We start from the raw sequence: 14,463 nt of genomic DNA, 5'->3' as shown, positions 1-14,463 counted from the left end.
TCACCATTCTTCATCAGAGTAGTCTCATGTGTATTTGTTATTAGGAGACTTGCCTACTACTACTTTTATGTATGGGATCAAATTGACCCCTTCAGTACTTATAGGTATGAATTGTAAAATCCGGGCCCCTGAAAAAGTTTCAATTCATTTTTGTGTCCTAAAATATACACTACCATGAATAAATAAAAGTCACAAAAACTCAGAACTCATTTGTTAAAATTTTAGAAATTACAGGAAAAAGAAATAGCAAAAGGGTCAAAATGACCCCTCAGGTAGTTCTAGTGCTAAACATGTATAACTTATTTTGTAGCAATAAAATTAATTACTATCAGAGGCAAGCTCAGTAAAAGTGAATGCCACTTGATGTAACATTTATAATTGCTACTGTCACTTAGTGCATGATATTTTTGAAAGTAACGACTAGGAGATCATTTGTACCATGTTGTAACATCTGTGCTGGTTTCTGTTTGGGCCGCTAGTCGACATTGCACATCAATCCTGTATTTTTTCTGCAGTCTAGAAGCTGTGGGGTTCATTCTTTTGGGTTTCTATCAGCTATCAGCACTGGCTGGGGCTCTTACAATATAAACCCTTGATAGCCAGTTCCCACTACCAGCTATCCTGTTTATACCACCGTGCACGTGTTTTGTCCTGAATTTTCCCATTCTTTGACCTCGGCTAGACATTTGACTACCTGACTTTCCCTCTTGCCAGGCTACATCACTGAACAGCAGAAGACTCTATGGCCTCTGCCCAGGGACCCCTGTGTAAGTCCAAATGCCTGTATGGGGGTTAAAGGATGAAGGTCAGGGCAACACCTGGGCTTTGGAAAATGGAGTAGTTTATGCAAAGCCTGTTTGTGGTTGCCATTTTGGAGCTGCCAGGTGACTTCGAACAGTGACACATGTGAGGATGGAAAGAAATTATTTCCTGACTGGAGCAAGGATTTGTTTAATGGGAATTTTTATCAGCATGGTGGCTCAGTTTTTAGCACTGTTGGTTTGCAGTGCTGGCATCTTGGGTTCAAATCCTATACAGGGCAACACGGAGTTAGTATGTTCTCTCCATGTTTGACTGTATTTCCTCCCACACTTCACAGACATACTGATAAGGTGTATAGATTGTGAGCCCAAATGGGGACAGTGGTGAAGATGTATGTAAAGCGCTGTTGAATTAAAGGAGTTATATAGTCAGGTGAATTAAATAAATCACTTATTTGAAAACAACCTGTCTATAATTGGAGTCTTCATTGTACCTAATTTATTTGTAGATCTGTTACTCCAGAGGCAGCTGGCTGCCAACATTTTTATCTTTTAAAGGGAAACTATCATGAAAGTACACAGTGAGCAGGAGCTGTAACCACGCTCAGGCACTGTTGTCATCAGTAGAACATGACTGTCATGACAAGCGGTCGGCATCCCGCGATCCTGTGACGGGCATGTCAATGTGAGTGTGGAATGATGAGCGCCCTGTTAGTACATGTTAAATCCCGCTGTCAGAAATTGATAGTGGGATTTAACAGGTTAACAGCCTCGGGTGAAGCACTGATGACTGATTAGCTCATCATGACAAATGATGTAACTATACATCATGTGTCATGAAGGGGTTAAAACGCTATTATAGCTTCATTCCCCTGAGGATGTCTGGAGGAGAAGCACTTTGTGGAGGCTATGTGTCATAAATGATGTGATACATAGGACACAGGTGATACCCACATTCAGAAAATATTCATGGTTAATACTTTGCCCATTTTACCCCTTTAATCAATAAAAAAAAAATCAGGAAAACTATAAGGCTTTGAAACCACAATCATGTATTTTATTATTTTTGCTAAGAAAGTTAATAAAAGAAATGACTTTTAAAAGCTAAATATTTCTGATTTCTTTACATAGAAATATCATCTAAAATACAAGAGCAAAGTCACCAAACCCCACATCTGAAGCAACTAAGACAAAGCGAAAAATACATTTTGATTAGGTAACATAAAACTGAAATGAAAGTATATTGTGTTCCTCGGTTACAGGCAATTTGTTGATGGAAACTCGTTTATTGCTTGCACAATGTAATGACTGTACGGATGCTGTAAAATAAAGAAAATAAAATCTGTATTAATAGTTATATTTTATATCAAGTAATCAGCAATGCTATTTGGAGAAGCTCTAACATGCTGTAAAGCTGAGCTTTGGCCATCATTTTGTTTTTACAGGTTGTTTTTGTATTATTCTTAATGATTCGAAAAATCTAAACTTTTTTTCCTCTGTTTTCTTTTTTTTTATCTGGGTTGTCATGGGATGTGCTATTATTTTTTCTTTTAAATATATTTTTACATTTTTAATATCATTGTTTTGTTTTTTTCCACCGTTTAGTGCAACATATTCACCAAGCTATGAAAACAGACCTTTGGACGATATTACTATGTTAGAGACTAGGGTTGAGCGACTTTTACTTTTATAGGATCGGGTCGGGTTTCACAAAACCCGACTTTTTCAAAAGTCGGGTCGAGTGAAACCGGCCGATCCTATAAAAAAGTCAGGGTCGGGGTCGGCCGAAACTCGAAACCCAATGCAGTGCATTGGGTTTCCAATGGTTCCCAGGGTCTGAAGGAGCGGAAACTCTCCTTCAGGCCCTGGGATCCATATTTAAGTGTAAAATAAAGAATTAAAATAAAAAATATTGCTATACTCACCCTCTGACGCACCCTGGTACTAACCGGCAGCCTTGCTTCCTTAGAATCAGCGCGTGAATGACCTTAGATGACGTCGCGGCTTGTGATTGGTCGCGCGACCGCCCATGTGACCGCTCACACGACCAATCACAAGCCGCGACGTCACCGAAGGTCCTTCAAGCGCTGATTCTTAGGAAGGAAGGCTGCCGGAAAGAAGCAGGGCGCGTCCGAGGGCGAGTATATTCCTATTAGGTATATTCTCACCCTCGGACGCGCCCTGCTTCTTTCCGGCAGCCTTCCTTCCTAAGAATCAGCGCTTGAAGGACCTTCAGTGACGTCGCGGCTTGTGATTGGTCGCGTGAGCGGTCACATGGGCGGTCGCGCGACCAATCACAAGCCGCGACGTCATCTAAGGTCATTCACGTGCTGATTCTAAGGAAGCAAGGCTGCCGGTTAGTACCAGGGCGCGTCAGAGGGTGAGTATAGCAATATTTTTTTATTTTAATTCTTTATTTTACACTTAAATATGGATTCCGATACCGATTTCCGATATTGCAAACATATCGGAACTCGGTATCGGAATTCCGATACCAGATTCAGAAGATCGCCGACCTCATGGCCGACCCCACACAGGGGTCGGGTTTCATGAAACCCGACTTTGCCAAAAGTCGGCGACTTCTGAAAATGGCCGACCCGTTTCGCTCAACCCTATTAGAGACTATTTGCCTAATAACTGGAGATGCCAAAGCCATGCCTATTATGGGGGAAAAAGAGCCCTGATCACATAACAAGATCTGTGCTAGGTCTAAGTAGCAGGTCAGTCACATGACTAGTTTGCCGCATCATTGGAGACACTGTTGCTTGCTCCATTATATTTACAATACTTAGTTCCATTACAGATGCAAAGAAGCAGAAAGATGACACAGCCAGGAACAGGGTGCTGTTGAATATACGTCTGAAACAACAGCATTACCATCTATGTACATCTGGCAAGGCCCTTTAAAGAGTCAATACTGACATTTAAGATTGCTACATCCAGTAGATGGCACAAGAGTTCCTCTCTGTAAAGGCTATTTGCTTTTATAATCCATGAAATGTTCCTCGGGGAAATTATATATCTTCTTGCATAAGGATAATTTGTACCCTCTACTCCATGGGTTTGCACTGATGAGGGGCAAACAGTGTAAAACACATTTCGGCAAATGGAGTTTCTGGCTTGGCTTCTTATCCAAAGTCACATGGGGAGGACATTTAAAGAGTCATTCTAGAGTGGGTGGAGCATATTGGGCGGGTCACATGTGTTGTAACAAATGTACTATGTTTTACATCAGATATGCAGCTAGACATTTTCACATCAGTCCAACAGACTTTTTATTAATGCTGGTCTTTATAAAGTCCCACTATTGATTGTCATTTTGTGAATGTCACTCTCAAAGATCCTCTTACCTTTTTCCATTTCTCATTAGATCAAAGCCTTCATTGACCTCATCCAAAGGCAGTCTGCAACTCACCAGGGCATTAAGGTCAATTTTACCAGCCAAGACATCATTCACTAATCCAGGGAAATCTAGAGATGCCTTGTAATCTGCAAATACAATGAATTAGATTTTATCTTTTGAACCATCTACTATATAATTGTCTAAGGGGTACTTCCGTCTTTCTGTCTGCAACTTCTGTCACGGAAATCCCGCGTCGCTGATTGGTCTCGCCAGCTGCCTGTCCTGGCTGCCGCAACCAATCAGCGACGGGCACAGTCCGATTAGTCCCTCCCTACTCCTGTCCAGTCAGTGGTTGGTGCCCGCTCCATACCCCCTCCTGTCAGCGCTCACACAGGGTTAATGACAGCGTTAACGGACCGCATTATGCCGCGGGTAACGCACTCTGTTAATGCTCTATTAACCCTGTGTGACCAACTTTTTACTATTGATGCTGCCTATGCAGCATCAATAGTAAAAAGATCTAATGTTAAAAATAAAAAATCAAAAAACCTGATATTCTTACCATCCGTCATCCGCCGAGGCGCACGCAGCTGCCGCCAGCTTCCGTTCCCAGAGATGCATTGCGAAATTACCCAGAAGACTTAGCGGTCTCGCGAGACCGCAACATTATCTGGGTAATTTCGCAATGCATCCTGGGAACGGCAGCTGGCGGCAGCCGTGCGCGCATCGACAAAGCTTCGCTTGACAACGGAGGGTGAGTATAGAACTATTTTTTATTTTAATTATTTTTCTTAACAGGGATATGGTGCCCACACTGCTAAATACTACGTGGGCTGCGTTATGTACTACATGGCTGCTATATACTACATGGGCAGTGTTGCATACTATGTGGGCTGTGTTATATACTGCGTGGGCTGTGTTATATACTACGTGGGCAGCGTTATATACTATGTGGGCTGCGTTATATACTGCATAGCTGCTATATACTACGTGGGCAGTGTTATATACTACATGGCTGCTATATACTACATGGGCAGTGTTATATACTACGTGGGCTGTGTTATATAATACATGGCTGCTATATACTATGTGGGCAGTGTTGTATACTATGTGGGCTGTGTTATATACTGCGTGGCCTGTGTTATATACTACATGGCTGCTATATACTACATGGCCAGTGTTATATACTATGTGGGCAATGTTATATACTGCGTGGGCTGTGTTATATACTACATGGGCTGTGTTATATATTGCGTGGCTGCTATATACTACGTGGGCAATGTTATATACTATGTGGGCAGTGTTATATACTACATGGGAAATGTTATATACTGCTTGGGCTGTGCTATATACTGCGTGGCCTGTATTAACGCATCAGGTATTCTACCATATGTCGTGGCCTGTGCTATATACTATGTGGCTGCTATATACATACATACATATTCTAGAATACCCGATGCGTTAGAATCCGGCCACCATCTAGTTAAATATAAATGGTTATAACTGACAGAAAAACAACATTTACCGTATTGTTAGATGTCACTTCAATGTAATATTTCTAGGACTCACCTCCCAAGAAGGCTCCTTGGACTGAGCGTCCAGTTAGGAACCACATCACATCTGCGCATAGTCTTTCTGTGTAAACGGGAACACCAATAATATTGGCAGATCCATAGGCATAATTAGTGGACTGAATCATGGATGCCTAAGTATGAAAAAAAAAAAAATCAACAAAATATATTGCTATTGTTTAAGATTACTTTACTTGTTTTTATTATGCATACTCCTTTTCACATGTAAAGCACCATGTAATAAATGGCACTATAATACTAAATAATAATAATAATAATAATAGCTTCATATCCTAATGCAGGAATAAACTTCAAATGCTGCATAGTCTAATGTTTCCAGAATCCAGAAACTGTAACATTCCCCTGAGTACTAACAATGTCACTTTTGGTAAACTTTAACTTTTTGTAAACCTATAAATGATGCGCATTAGCTGTGTTTTTGCGCTCTTGGTGTCATGACATTCCATCATGAATTGATTGCTTAAGTGCTGTGTGTATCCACAATTAAATGTTTGTGTTGCGCTAAGGTAGAAGGAAGAAGATAACCACCACTGCCATATGGCATAATTTTTGTTATAGTTTCTGTTAAAGGGAATCTGTCAGCAGAAAAAAAACTATTAACCTGCAGATATGGGATTAATATGCAGGCTAAGGCCAGTCTCACACGTCCAGATAATTCCGGTACCGGAAAAATCGGTACCGGAATTGTCCGTGTGTCCGTGTGCTTACGTTGAACATCAGTGTGGCACACGTGCGGCAGCCATGTGCCGCCCGTGTGCCGACTGAGGACCACACGGACCGTGCAGGAGACAACGCTAGAGTTAAGCGCTGTCCCCTGCGTGCGGTGCTGAACCCGGTATTCATCCCTTCTCTCCAGCAGCGTTCACTGGAAAGAAGGAATGAATAATCTTTTTTTAATTTTTTTGTTTTTAAAATAAAGTTACCGGTAATCTGCCCCCTCCCACCCCCTGTGCGCCCACTCGCTGGCATTAAAATACTTACCCAGCTCCCTCGGCGCTTACATCCTCTCTGCGTCGCAGCTCTTCCTGTATGAGCAGTCAACTTTATTCCCCCTGCAGCATTCCAGTTTTGAGTCTCAGGGCGGCGCCGGTGCTAGTTCAGTCACTGCTCTGAGTATACAGGGATGGCGGCTGTAAGCGTGACCCCTACACTGACTGACACTCACTCTGCAATTAGTATTATAGCTGAACAATGAGATTTGGAGAATAATTGCCCTCTACTTTTCTGAATAAAGAGGTTTTGCAAATGTCTAGTTTATAAGGGTTTACAGCTTTATAGCAATTATTTTTTTTAACCTCTTTGAGACAAAGTCTGTTTTCACTTTAATGTCCAGGCCAATTTTTACAATTCTGACCATTATAACTTTATGAGGTAATAACTCTGGAACGCTTCAACAAATCCTGGTGATTCTGAGAAAGTTTTCTCATAATATATTGTACTTTATGATTGCGTTAACATTTCTTCTATATGACTTGCATGTATTTGTGAAAAAAGTGGAAATTTGGTGAAAATTTTGAGAATTTCGCATTTTTCAAAGATTTAATTTTTATGCCCTTAAAGCAAAGAGATACTGTATGTCACACAAAATAGTTAATAAATAATATTTCCCACATGTCTACTTTACATCAGCACAATTTTTGAAACATAATTTTTTTGTTAGGAAGTTATAATCGTTAAAATTTCACCAGCGATTTCTCATTTTCACAACAAAATTTGCAAAACCATTTTTTTAGGGACCACCTCACATTTGAAGTGACTTTGAGGGACCTATGTGACAAAAAATAACCCAAAATGACACCATTCTAAAAACTGCACCCCTCAAGGTGCTCAAAACCACAGTCAAGATGTTTATTAACCCTTCAGGTGCTTCACAGGAATTTTTGGAATGAGAAAGGAAAAAATAAACATTTACTTTGCTTTCACAAAAATTTTCCTTTAGACCAGGGGTGGGAACCTTAGGTCCCAGGGCCATTTACGGCGCTCGATGACCTTTTATCAGGCCCCTCAAGCAGATTCTCAGGGACCGTATTCTTGTGCAAGGAGGTGTATTTTGATTATAACCAGCTCATTAATTTCTTCTTGCTCTGTTAGCACACACACGCAGTGTTCACTACTGAACACTGAAGGGCATGCAATGAAATATTACGCCCTGAAACCAGTGCCGGAGTCAGGATGTACTGTGTGGGCGGAGTTTGTACGGCAACTGAAGGATGGTATAAATATCCAAATGGCCCTTGGTAGAAAAAAAAGATTCCCCACCCCTGGTTTAGACCTATTTTTTTTACTTTTGCAAGGGTAACAGTAGAAAATGGACGATACATTTTGTTGTGCAATTTCTCAGCATGCCAATACCCCATATGTGATGGAATACCACTGTTTGGGTGCACGGCAGGGCTTAGAAAGGAAGGAGTGCCATTTGACTTTTTGAATGCAAAGTTTGATGGAATAATTAGCGGACGCCATGTCTCGTTTGAAGAACCCCTGATGTGCCTAAACAGTGGAAATCCCCCACAAGTGACACCATTTTGGAAACTAGACCCCTTTTGGAACTTATCTAGATGTGTATTGAGCACCTTGAACCCACAGGTGCTTCACAGAAGTTTATAGCATAAAGCCGTGGAAATAATAAAAATCAAATTTTTTCCAAACTAAGCTTTTTTAGCCCCATATTTTGCATTTTCATAAGAGTAATGGGGAAAATTGTGCCATACAATTTATTGTGCCATTTCTCCTGAGTACTCCGATACCCTATATGTGGGGTAAAACAACTATTTGCGCGCATGGAAGGGCCTGGAAGGGAATGAGCACCATTTGACTTTGTGAATGCAAAATTTGATGGAATAGTTAGTGAATGCCATGTCCCGTTTGAAGAGCCCCTGATGTGTATAAATAGTGGAAACCCCCCACCAGTGACATCATTTTGGAAACTAGAGCCCTTTGGGACCTTATCTAGATGTGTATTGAGCACCTTGAACCCCCAGGTGCTTCACAGATGTTAAACATCAAGCCGTGAAAATAAAAAATCACATTTTTCCCATAAAAATCTTGAACTACAAATTTTGTATTTTCACAAGGGCAAAAGGAGAAAATGGACCCCAAAGTTTGTTGTGCAATTTTTCCTGAGTTCACCGATACCCCATATGTGGTAGAAAACTACTTTTGAGGTACAGTGCAAAGCTCAGAAGGGACTTAGCGTCATATTACAGTGCAGATGCACCCTTCATAAGGGACCCCATTTTGGAAATTATAACCCTTTGTCAATTTATGTACAGATTTAGTGACGATTTTGACTCCATGTGTGTATTTTCCAGAAACAGGCAGCAGTAGATGTTGCTGAGTGAAAATTGCAAACTGCCGTTGTAGTGACCAGTACGCTGTAGTGTAGTGACCAGTACATTATGGCCAGCTCATGCTTCTGGAGACATGCTCCTGTAAATTAGGCGGGCACTCATTAATACAGAAATGCCAAACATGTGGGCACTAAATGTTAGGATTTGGGAGCGGAAAATTTGCTGAATTTCTTTTGGCGAGTGAGGAGCCATTTTGCTTTTCCAGACCTTTGAGCTACCAGTAATGTGGAAGTCCCCTATATTTCTGTTAGCAGACAACAGATCAGAGTGGGGGCTTGCTTTTTTTGTGGATTGAATGGAAGCTTTTATTTGGAATATTTTACATAACGTTTGGGATCAGTTATCCGGCGCTCTACGCTGAGCATGTCATGATCCATTTTTTGGTTCCACTAAGTTTAAAACTTTTTTCCTTTTGGACTATCGGGGGTTAATGTAATTTTTTTTCCCCTGTTGGCAATCTGACCTTACTGCAGTGCTGCTGGGTCAGCTCAAGTGGTAACCATCCCCCATTCCCTATGGGTAGGGCCTTCCTCTCACCTTTTCCATCCCATTGTTTGTGTGTCCATTGACCTACCACCCGTTGGTTCGGGTCAAACCGTGACAGAGCACTTACTTTGCGGCCTCTATCTAAATCTCTGAGTGATGTGATTCAGATGAAACCCTCAATGGATCTATTCACTATAGTGAGGCAGCAGAGTTACTCTTTACTCCGTCTGACCTCTGTTCCACAGTTTCCTTTTTTTCAGAAGTGCAGAAAACTGTGGCTAACAGCACTTTTATGCAATCCTAAAAAGATGGACACTGCCAGATCACAGGTCCTATGGTGCCCACAGTTCCTCCATCTGTCTCATTATAGGGAACCTTCCGCCAAAGTGCAGGATAACAGTGAGCCGAGCCTCACTGCGATCTTTGGGAGGCAGAATGAAGATTTGGTTTTCTTTACTTTTTACGCTGTTCCTCATGCAGCATAACTGATTAGGGGACTTTATTCTTCAGAATTACAGCAATATCAGATTTATACTGGGTTTTTATGTTTGGCTGCTGTCACACACTAAAAGATGTTTTTTATTGCAAAAACTAGTCTTTGCATCACCAGATTTTGAGAACTATAATTTTTCATATTTCGGCCGACTGAGTCATGTGAGGGCTTGTTTTTTGAGGGAAGAGCTGACGTTTTTATTGGTACCATTTTTGGGCACATGCCATTTTTTGATCGTTTTCCTATTTTGGGGAGACAGAATGAACAAAAACCAGCAATTCAGGAATTGCTTCTCTTTTTCTTTTTTTCCATACCGTTCCGTATATGGTAAAATTGGTAAGAAAGTATATTCTTTAGGTCAGTACAATTACAGCGATACCTCATATATATGATTTTTTATGTTTTGGTGCTTTTACACAATAAAAACTATTTTATAGGAAAAAATTATTATTTTTTCATCGCTTTATTCTGAGAACTATAACTTTTTTATTTCTCTGCTTGTTTTTTTGCCAGACAAGATGATGTTTTCAGCAGTAACATTTTTATTTACATCTGTCTTTTGAATTATGTTTTATTGCACTTTTTGTTCGGCAGTATGATGATAAAGCATTGTTTTTGCCTCGTTTTTTTCTTTTACGGTGTTCACTGAAGGGGCTAACTAGTGGGACAGTTTATATAGCGAGTCGTTACGGACGCAGTGATACCATATATGTGTACTTTTATTGTTTTTTATTACATAAATAAATGTATTTATTGGTAAAATATTTATTTTATTTTTTTTCTATATTTGGAGATTTTAAAAAATATATACCGTATGTTTACACATTCTGATATATATTTTTTTACTTTACTACATTGTCCCAGTATGGGACATTACTATATTACATCAGATCGCTGATCTGACACTTTGCACAGCAGAGTGTCAGATCAAGATGTGACAGGCAGGAAAGGAGGCACTCACAAGCCACCTTCCCTCCAGGACCCGGAAGGACCCCGTGGCCATCTTGGTGCCGGGTGTTCTTATGGATACCATCAGAACAACGCAATCGCATCTCATTGTTCTGAGGGAAGTGTGCAGGGAGCCCCCTCCCTGCGCGATGCTTCTCTATGCCACTGTCACTACTGACAGTGGCATCAGAGGGTTAAATGCCCAAGATCGGTGCTAGCACCGATCGTGGGTGTTGCTGTGGGGTGTCAGCTGTCACATACAGCTGAGCTGACACCCGCATGTGATTGCTGCAGTGCTCAGCGTGAGGCTGCGGCAATCGCGGTGCGTACTTGTACTGCTCTAGGCAGAAATGCACCTCCTGATGACCTGTACCAGTACAGCGCATGTCGCGAAGGGGTTAATTATTTATTGAAATAATATGAATCTACAGAATTTATAGGCAAGATGCTGTTAAAAAATAACCTACTGTTTAATCAGGTTTTTATCTTAGATTATTTTTAATGGTCGTTAATGTTTCTTGTTTTTTTTTCCATATTTTAATCTGCATTGAAAAAAGGTTCATGCAATTTTCATACTGGTAACTGGGGCTATTCTAAACTTATACTTTCTGTTCTTTAAAAAAATCCACATTCACAATAGGAGCAATAGACTGACTCAGACCCTACGCCATTGTATTGAAGCATTTAATGAGAGAGTGCAAAGATCATTCTGAAGGGAGGGGAGCAATGCAAGCTGTGAAATCACCATTTTGAATGACGGGTTTTGTGTTAATGAGAGTCACAGTATGTTAACCCCTTTCTGACATGGGACGTACTATCCCGTTGAGGTGGGGTGGGCCCCCATGACCACGGACGGGATAGTGCGTCCAGCGAGATCGGCGGCGCTCACGGGGGGAGCGCCGCCGATCGCGGCCGGGTGTCAGCTGTTTATCGCAGCTGACATCCGGCACTATGTGCCAGGAGCGGTCACGGACCGCCCCCGGCACATTAACCCCTGGCACACCGCGATCAAAGATGATCGCGATGTGCCGGCGGTATAGGGAAGCTTCCCGCAGGGAGGGGGCTCCTTGCGGGCTTCCCTGAGCCCCCCGCAGCAACGCGATGTGATCGCGTTGCTGCGAGGGTCTCACCTCCGAGGTGGCTTCACAGAGCCTGCTCAGAGCAGGCACTGTGAAGGCTGCTGCGCTGCATGTCAGATCAGTGATCTGACAGAGTGCTGTGCACACTGTCAGATCACTGATCTGTGATGTCCCCCCCTGGGACAATGTAAAAAAGTTAAAAAAAAATTTTCAAAATGTGTAAAAAAAAAATAAAAAAAAATATTCCTAAATAATGAAAAAAAAAAAAAAATATTATTCCCCTAAATAAATTTCTTTATCTTAATTTAAAAAAAAAACAATAAATGTACACATATTTAGTATCGCCGCGTCCGTAACGACCCGACCTATAAAACTGGCCCACTAGTTAACCCCTTCAGTAAACACCGTAAGAGAAAAAAAAAAAAAACTAGGCAAAAAACAACGCTTTATTATCATACCGCCGAACAAAAAGTGGAATAACACGCGATCAAAAAGACAGATATAAATAACCATGATACCGCTGAAAGCGTCATCTTGTCCCGCAAAAAACGAGCCACTATACAGCATTATCAGCAAAAAAAAAAAAAAGTTATAGTCCTGAGAATAAAGCGATGCAAAAATAATTATTTTTTCTATAAAATAGTTTTTATCGTATAAAAGCGCCAAAACATAAAAAAAATATAAATGAGGTATCGCTGTAATCGTACTGACCCGAAGAATAAAACTGCTTTATCAATTTTACCAAACGTGGAACGGTATAAACGCCCCCCCCAAAAGAAATTCATGAATAGCTGGTTTTTGGTCATTCTGCCTCGCAAAAATCGGAATAAAAAGCGATCAAAAAATGTAACGTGCCCGAAAATGTTACCAATAAAAACGTCAACTCGTCCCGCAAAAAACAAGACCTCACGACTCTGTGAACCAAAATATGGAAAAATTATAGCTCTCAAAATGTGGTAACGCAAAAAATATTTTTTGCAATAAAAAGCGTCTTTCAGTGTGTGACGGCTGCCAATCATAAAAATCCGCTAAAAAACCCGCTATAAAAGTAAATCAAACCCCCCCTTCATCACCCCCTTAGATAGGGAAAAATTAAAAAAATGTATTTATTTCCATTTTTCCATTAGGGTTAGGGCTAGGGCTAGGGTTAGGGTTTGGGCTAGGGCTAGGGTTAGGGCTAGGGTTAGGGCTAGGGTTAGGGCTATGGTTAGGGCTAGGGTTAGGGCTAGGGCTAGGGCTAGGGTTAGGGCTATGGTTAGGGCTACAGTTAGGGTTGGGGTTAAAGTTAGGGTTAAGGCTATGGTTAGGGTTAGGGCTACAGTTTGGGTTGGGGCTAAAGTTAGGGTTGGGGCTAAAGTTACGGTTAGGGTTTAGATTACATTTACAGTTGGGAATAGGGTTGGGATTAGGGTTAGGTGTGTGTCAGGGTTAGAGGTGTGGTTAGGGTTACTGTTGGGATTAGGATTAGGGGTGTGCTTGGATTAGGGTTTCAGTTATAATTGGGGAGTTTCCACTGTTTAGGCACATCAGGGGCTCTCCAAACGCGACATGGCGTCCGATCTCAATTCCAGCCAATTCTGCGTTGAAAAAGTAAAACAGTGCTCCTTCCCTTCCGAGCTCTCCCGTGTGCCCAAACAGGGGTTCCCCCCAACATATGGGGTATCAGCGTACTCAGGACAAATTGGACAACAACTTTTGGGGTCAAATTTCTCCTCTTACCCTCGGGAAAATACAAAACTGGGGGCTAAAATATAATTTTTGGGGGAAAGATTTTTTTTTTCAATTTTCAGGGCTCTGCGTTACAAACTGTAGTGAAACACTTGGGGGTTCAAAGCTCTCACAACACATCTAGATGAGTTCCTTAGGGGGTCTAGTTTCCAAAATGGTGTCACTTGTGGGGGATTTCTACTGTTTCGGTACATTAGGGGCTCTGCAAATGCAATGTGACACCTGCAGACCATTCCATCCAAGCCTGCATTCCAAATGGAGCTCCTTCCCTTCCGAGCCCTCCCATGCGCCCAAACAGTGGTTCCCCACCACATATGGGGTATCAGCGCACTCAGAACAAATTGGACAACAAATTTTGGGGTCCAATTTCTCCTGTTACCCTCGGGAAAATACAAAACTGGGGGCTAAAAAATAATTTTTGTGGGAAAAAATTTTTGTTTTATTTTTACGGCTCTCCATTATAAACTTCTGTGAAGCCCTTGGTGGGTCAAAGTGCTCACCACACATCTAGATAAGTTCCTAAGGGGGTCTACTTTCCAAAATGGTGTCACTTGTGGGGGGTTTCTACTGTTTAGGTACATTAGGGGCTCTGCAAACGCAATGTGACACCTGCAGACCATTCCATCTAAGTCAGCATTCAAATGGCACTCCTTCCCTTCCGAACCCTCCCATTCGCCCAAACA

At 41.5% G+C, this 14,463-nt stretch overlaps 1 protein-coding gene across 1 annotated transcript in view; it reads right to left on the bottom strand.

Moving 5' to 3' along the window:
- Positions 1-1,796: 1,796 nt before the first annotated feature.
- Positions 1,797-14,463, bottom strand: part of LOC138655812 (alcohol dehydrogenase 1-like) — a 34,981-nt gene continuing 22,314 nt past the window's right edge. Inside the window, exons 7-9 of the mRNA XM_069743623.1 lie at positions 5,674-5,809; positions 4,112-4,250; positions 1,797-2,080 (exon numbers count right to left, since the gene is read on the bottom strand). Coding sequence (XP_069599724.1) covers positions 2,047-2,080; positions 4,112-4,250; positions 5,674-5,809 — 309 coding nt within the window. The 3' untranslated portion in view covers positions 1,797-2,046. The remainder of the gene's footprint in view (positions 2,081-4,111; positions 4,251-5,673; positions 5,810-14,463) is intronic.

Source organism: Ranitomeya imitator, chromosome 1 (genome assembly GCF_032444005.1).
Source record: "Ranitomeya imitator isolate aRanImi1 chromosome 1, aRanImi1.pri, whole genome shotgun sequence".
Lineage (NCBI taxonomy): Eukaryota > Metazoa > Chordata > Amphibia > Anura > Dendrobatidae > Ranitomeya > Ranitomeya imitator.
Note: the sequence above shows the minus strand (reverse complement) of the source record. Positions and strands in the feature narration are given on the sequence as shown.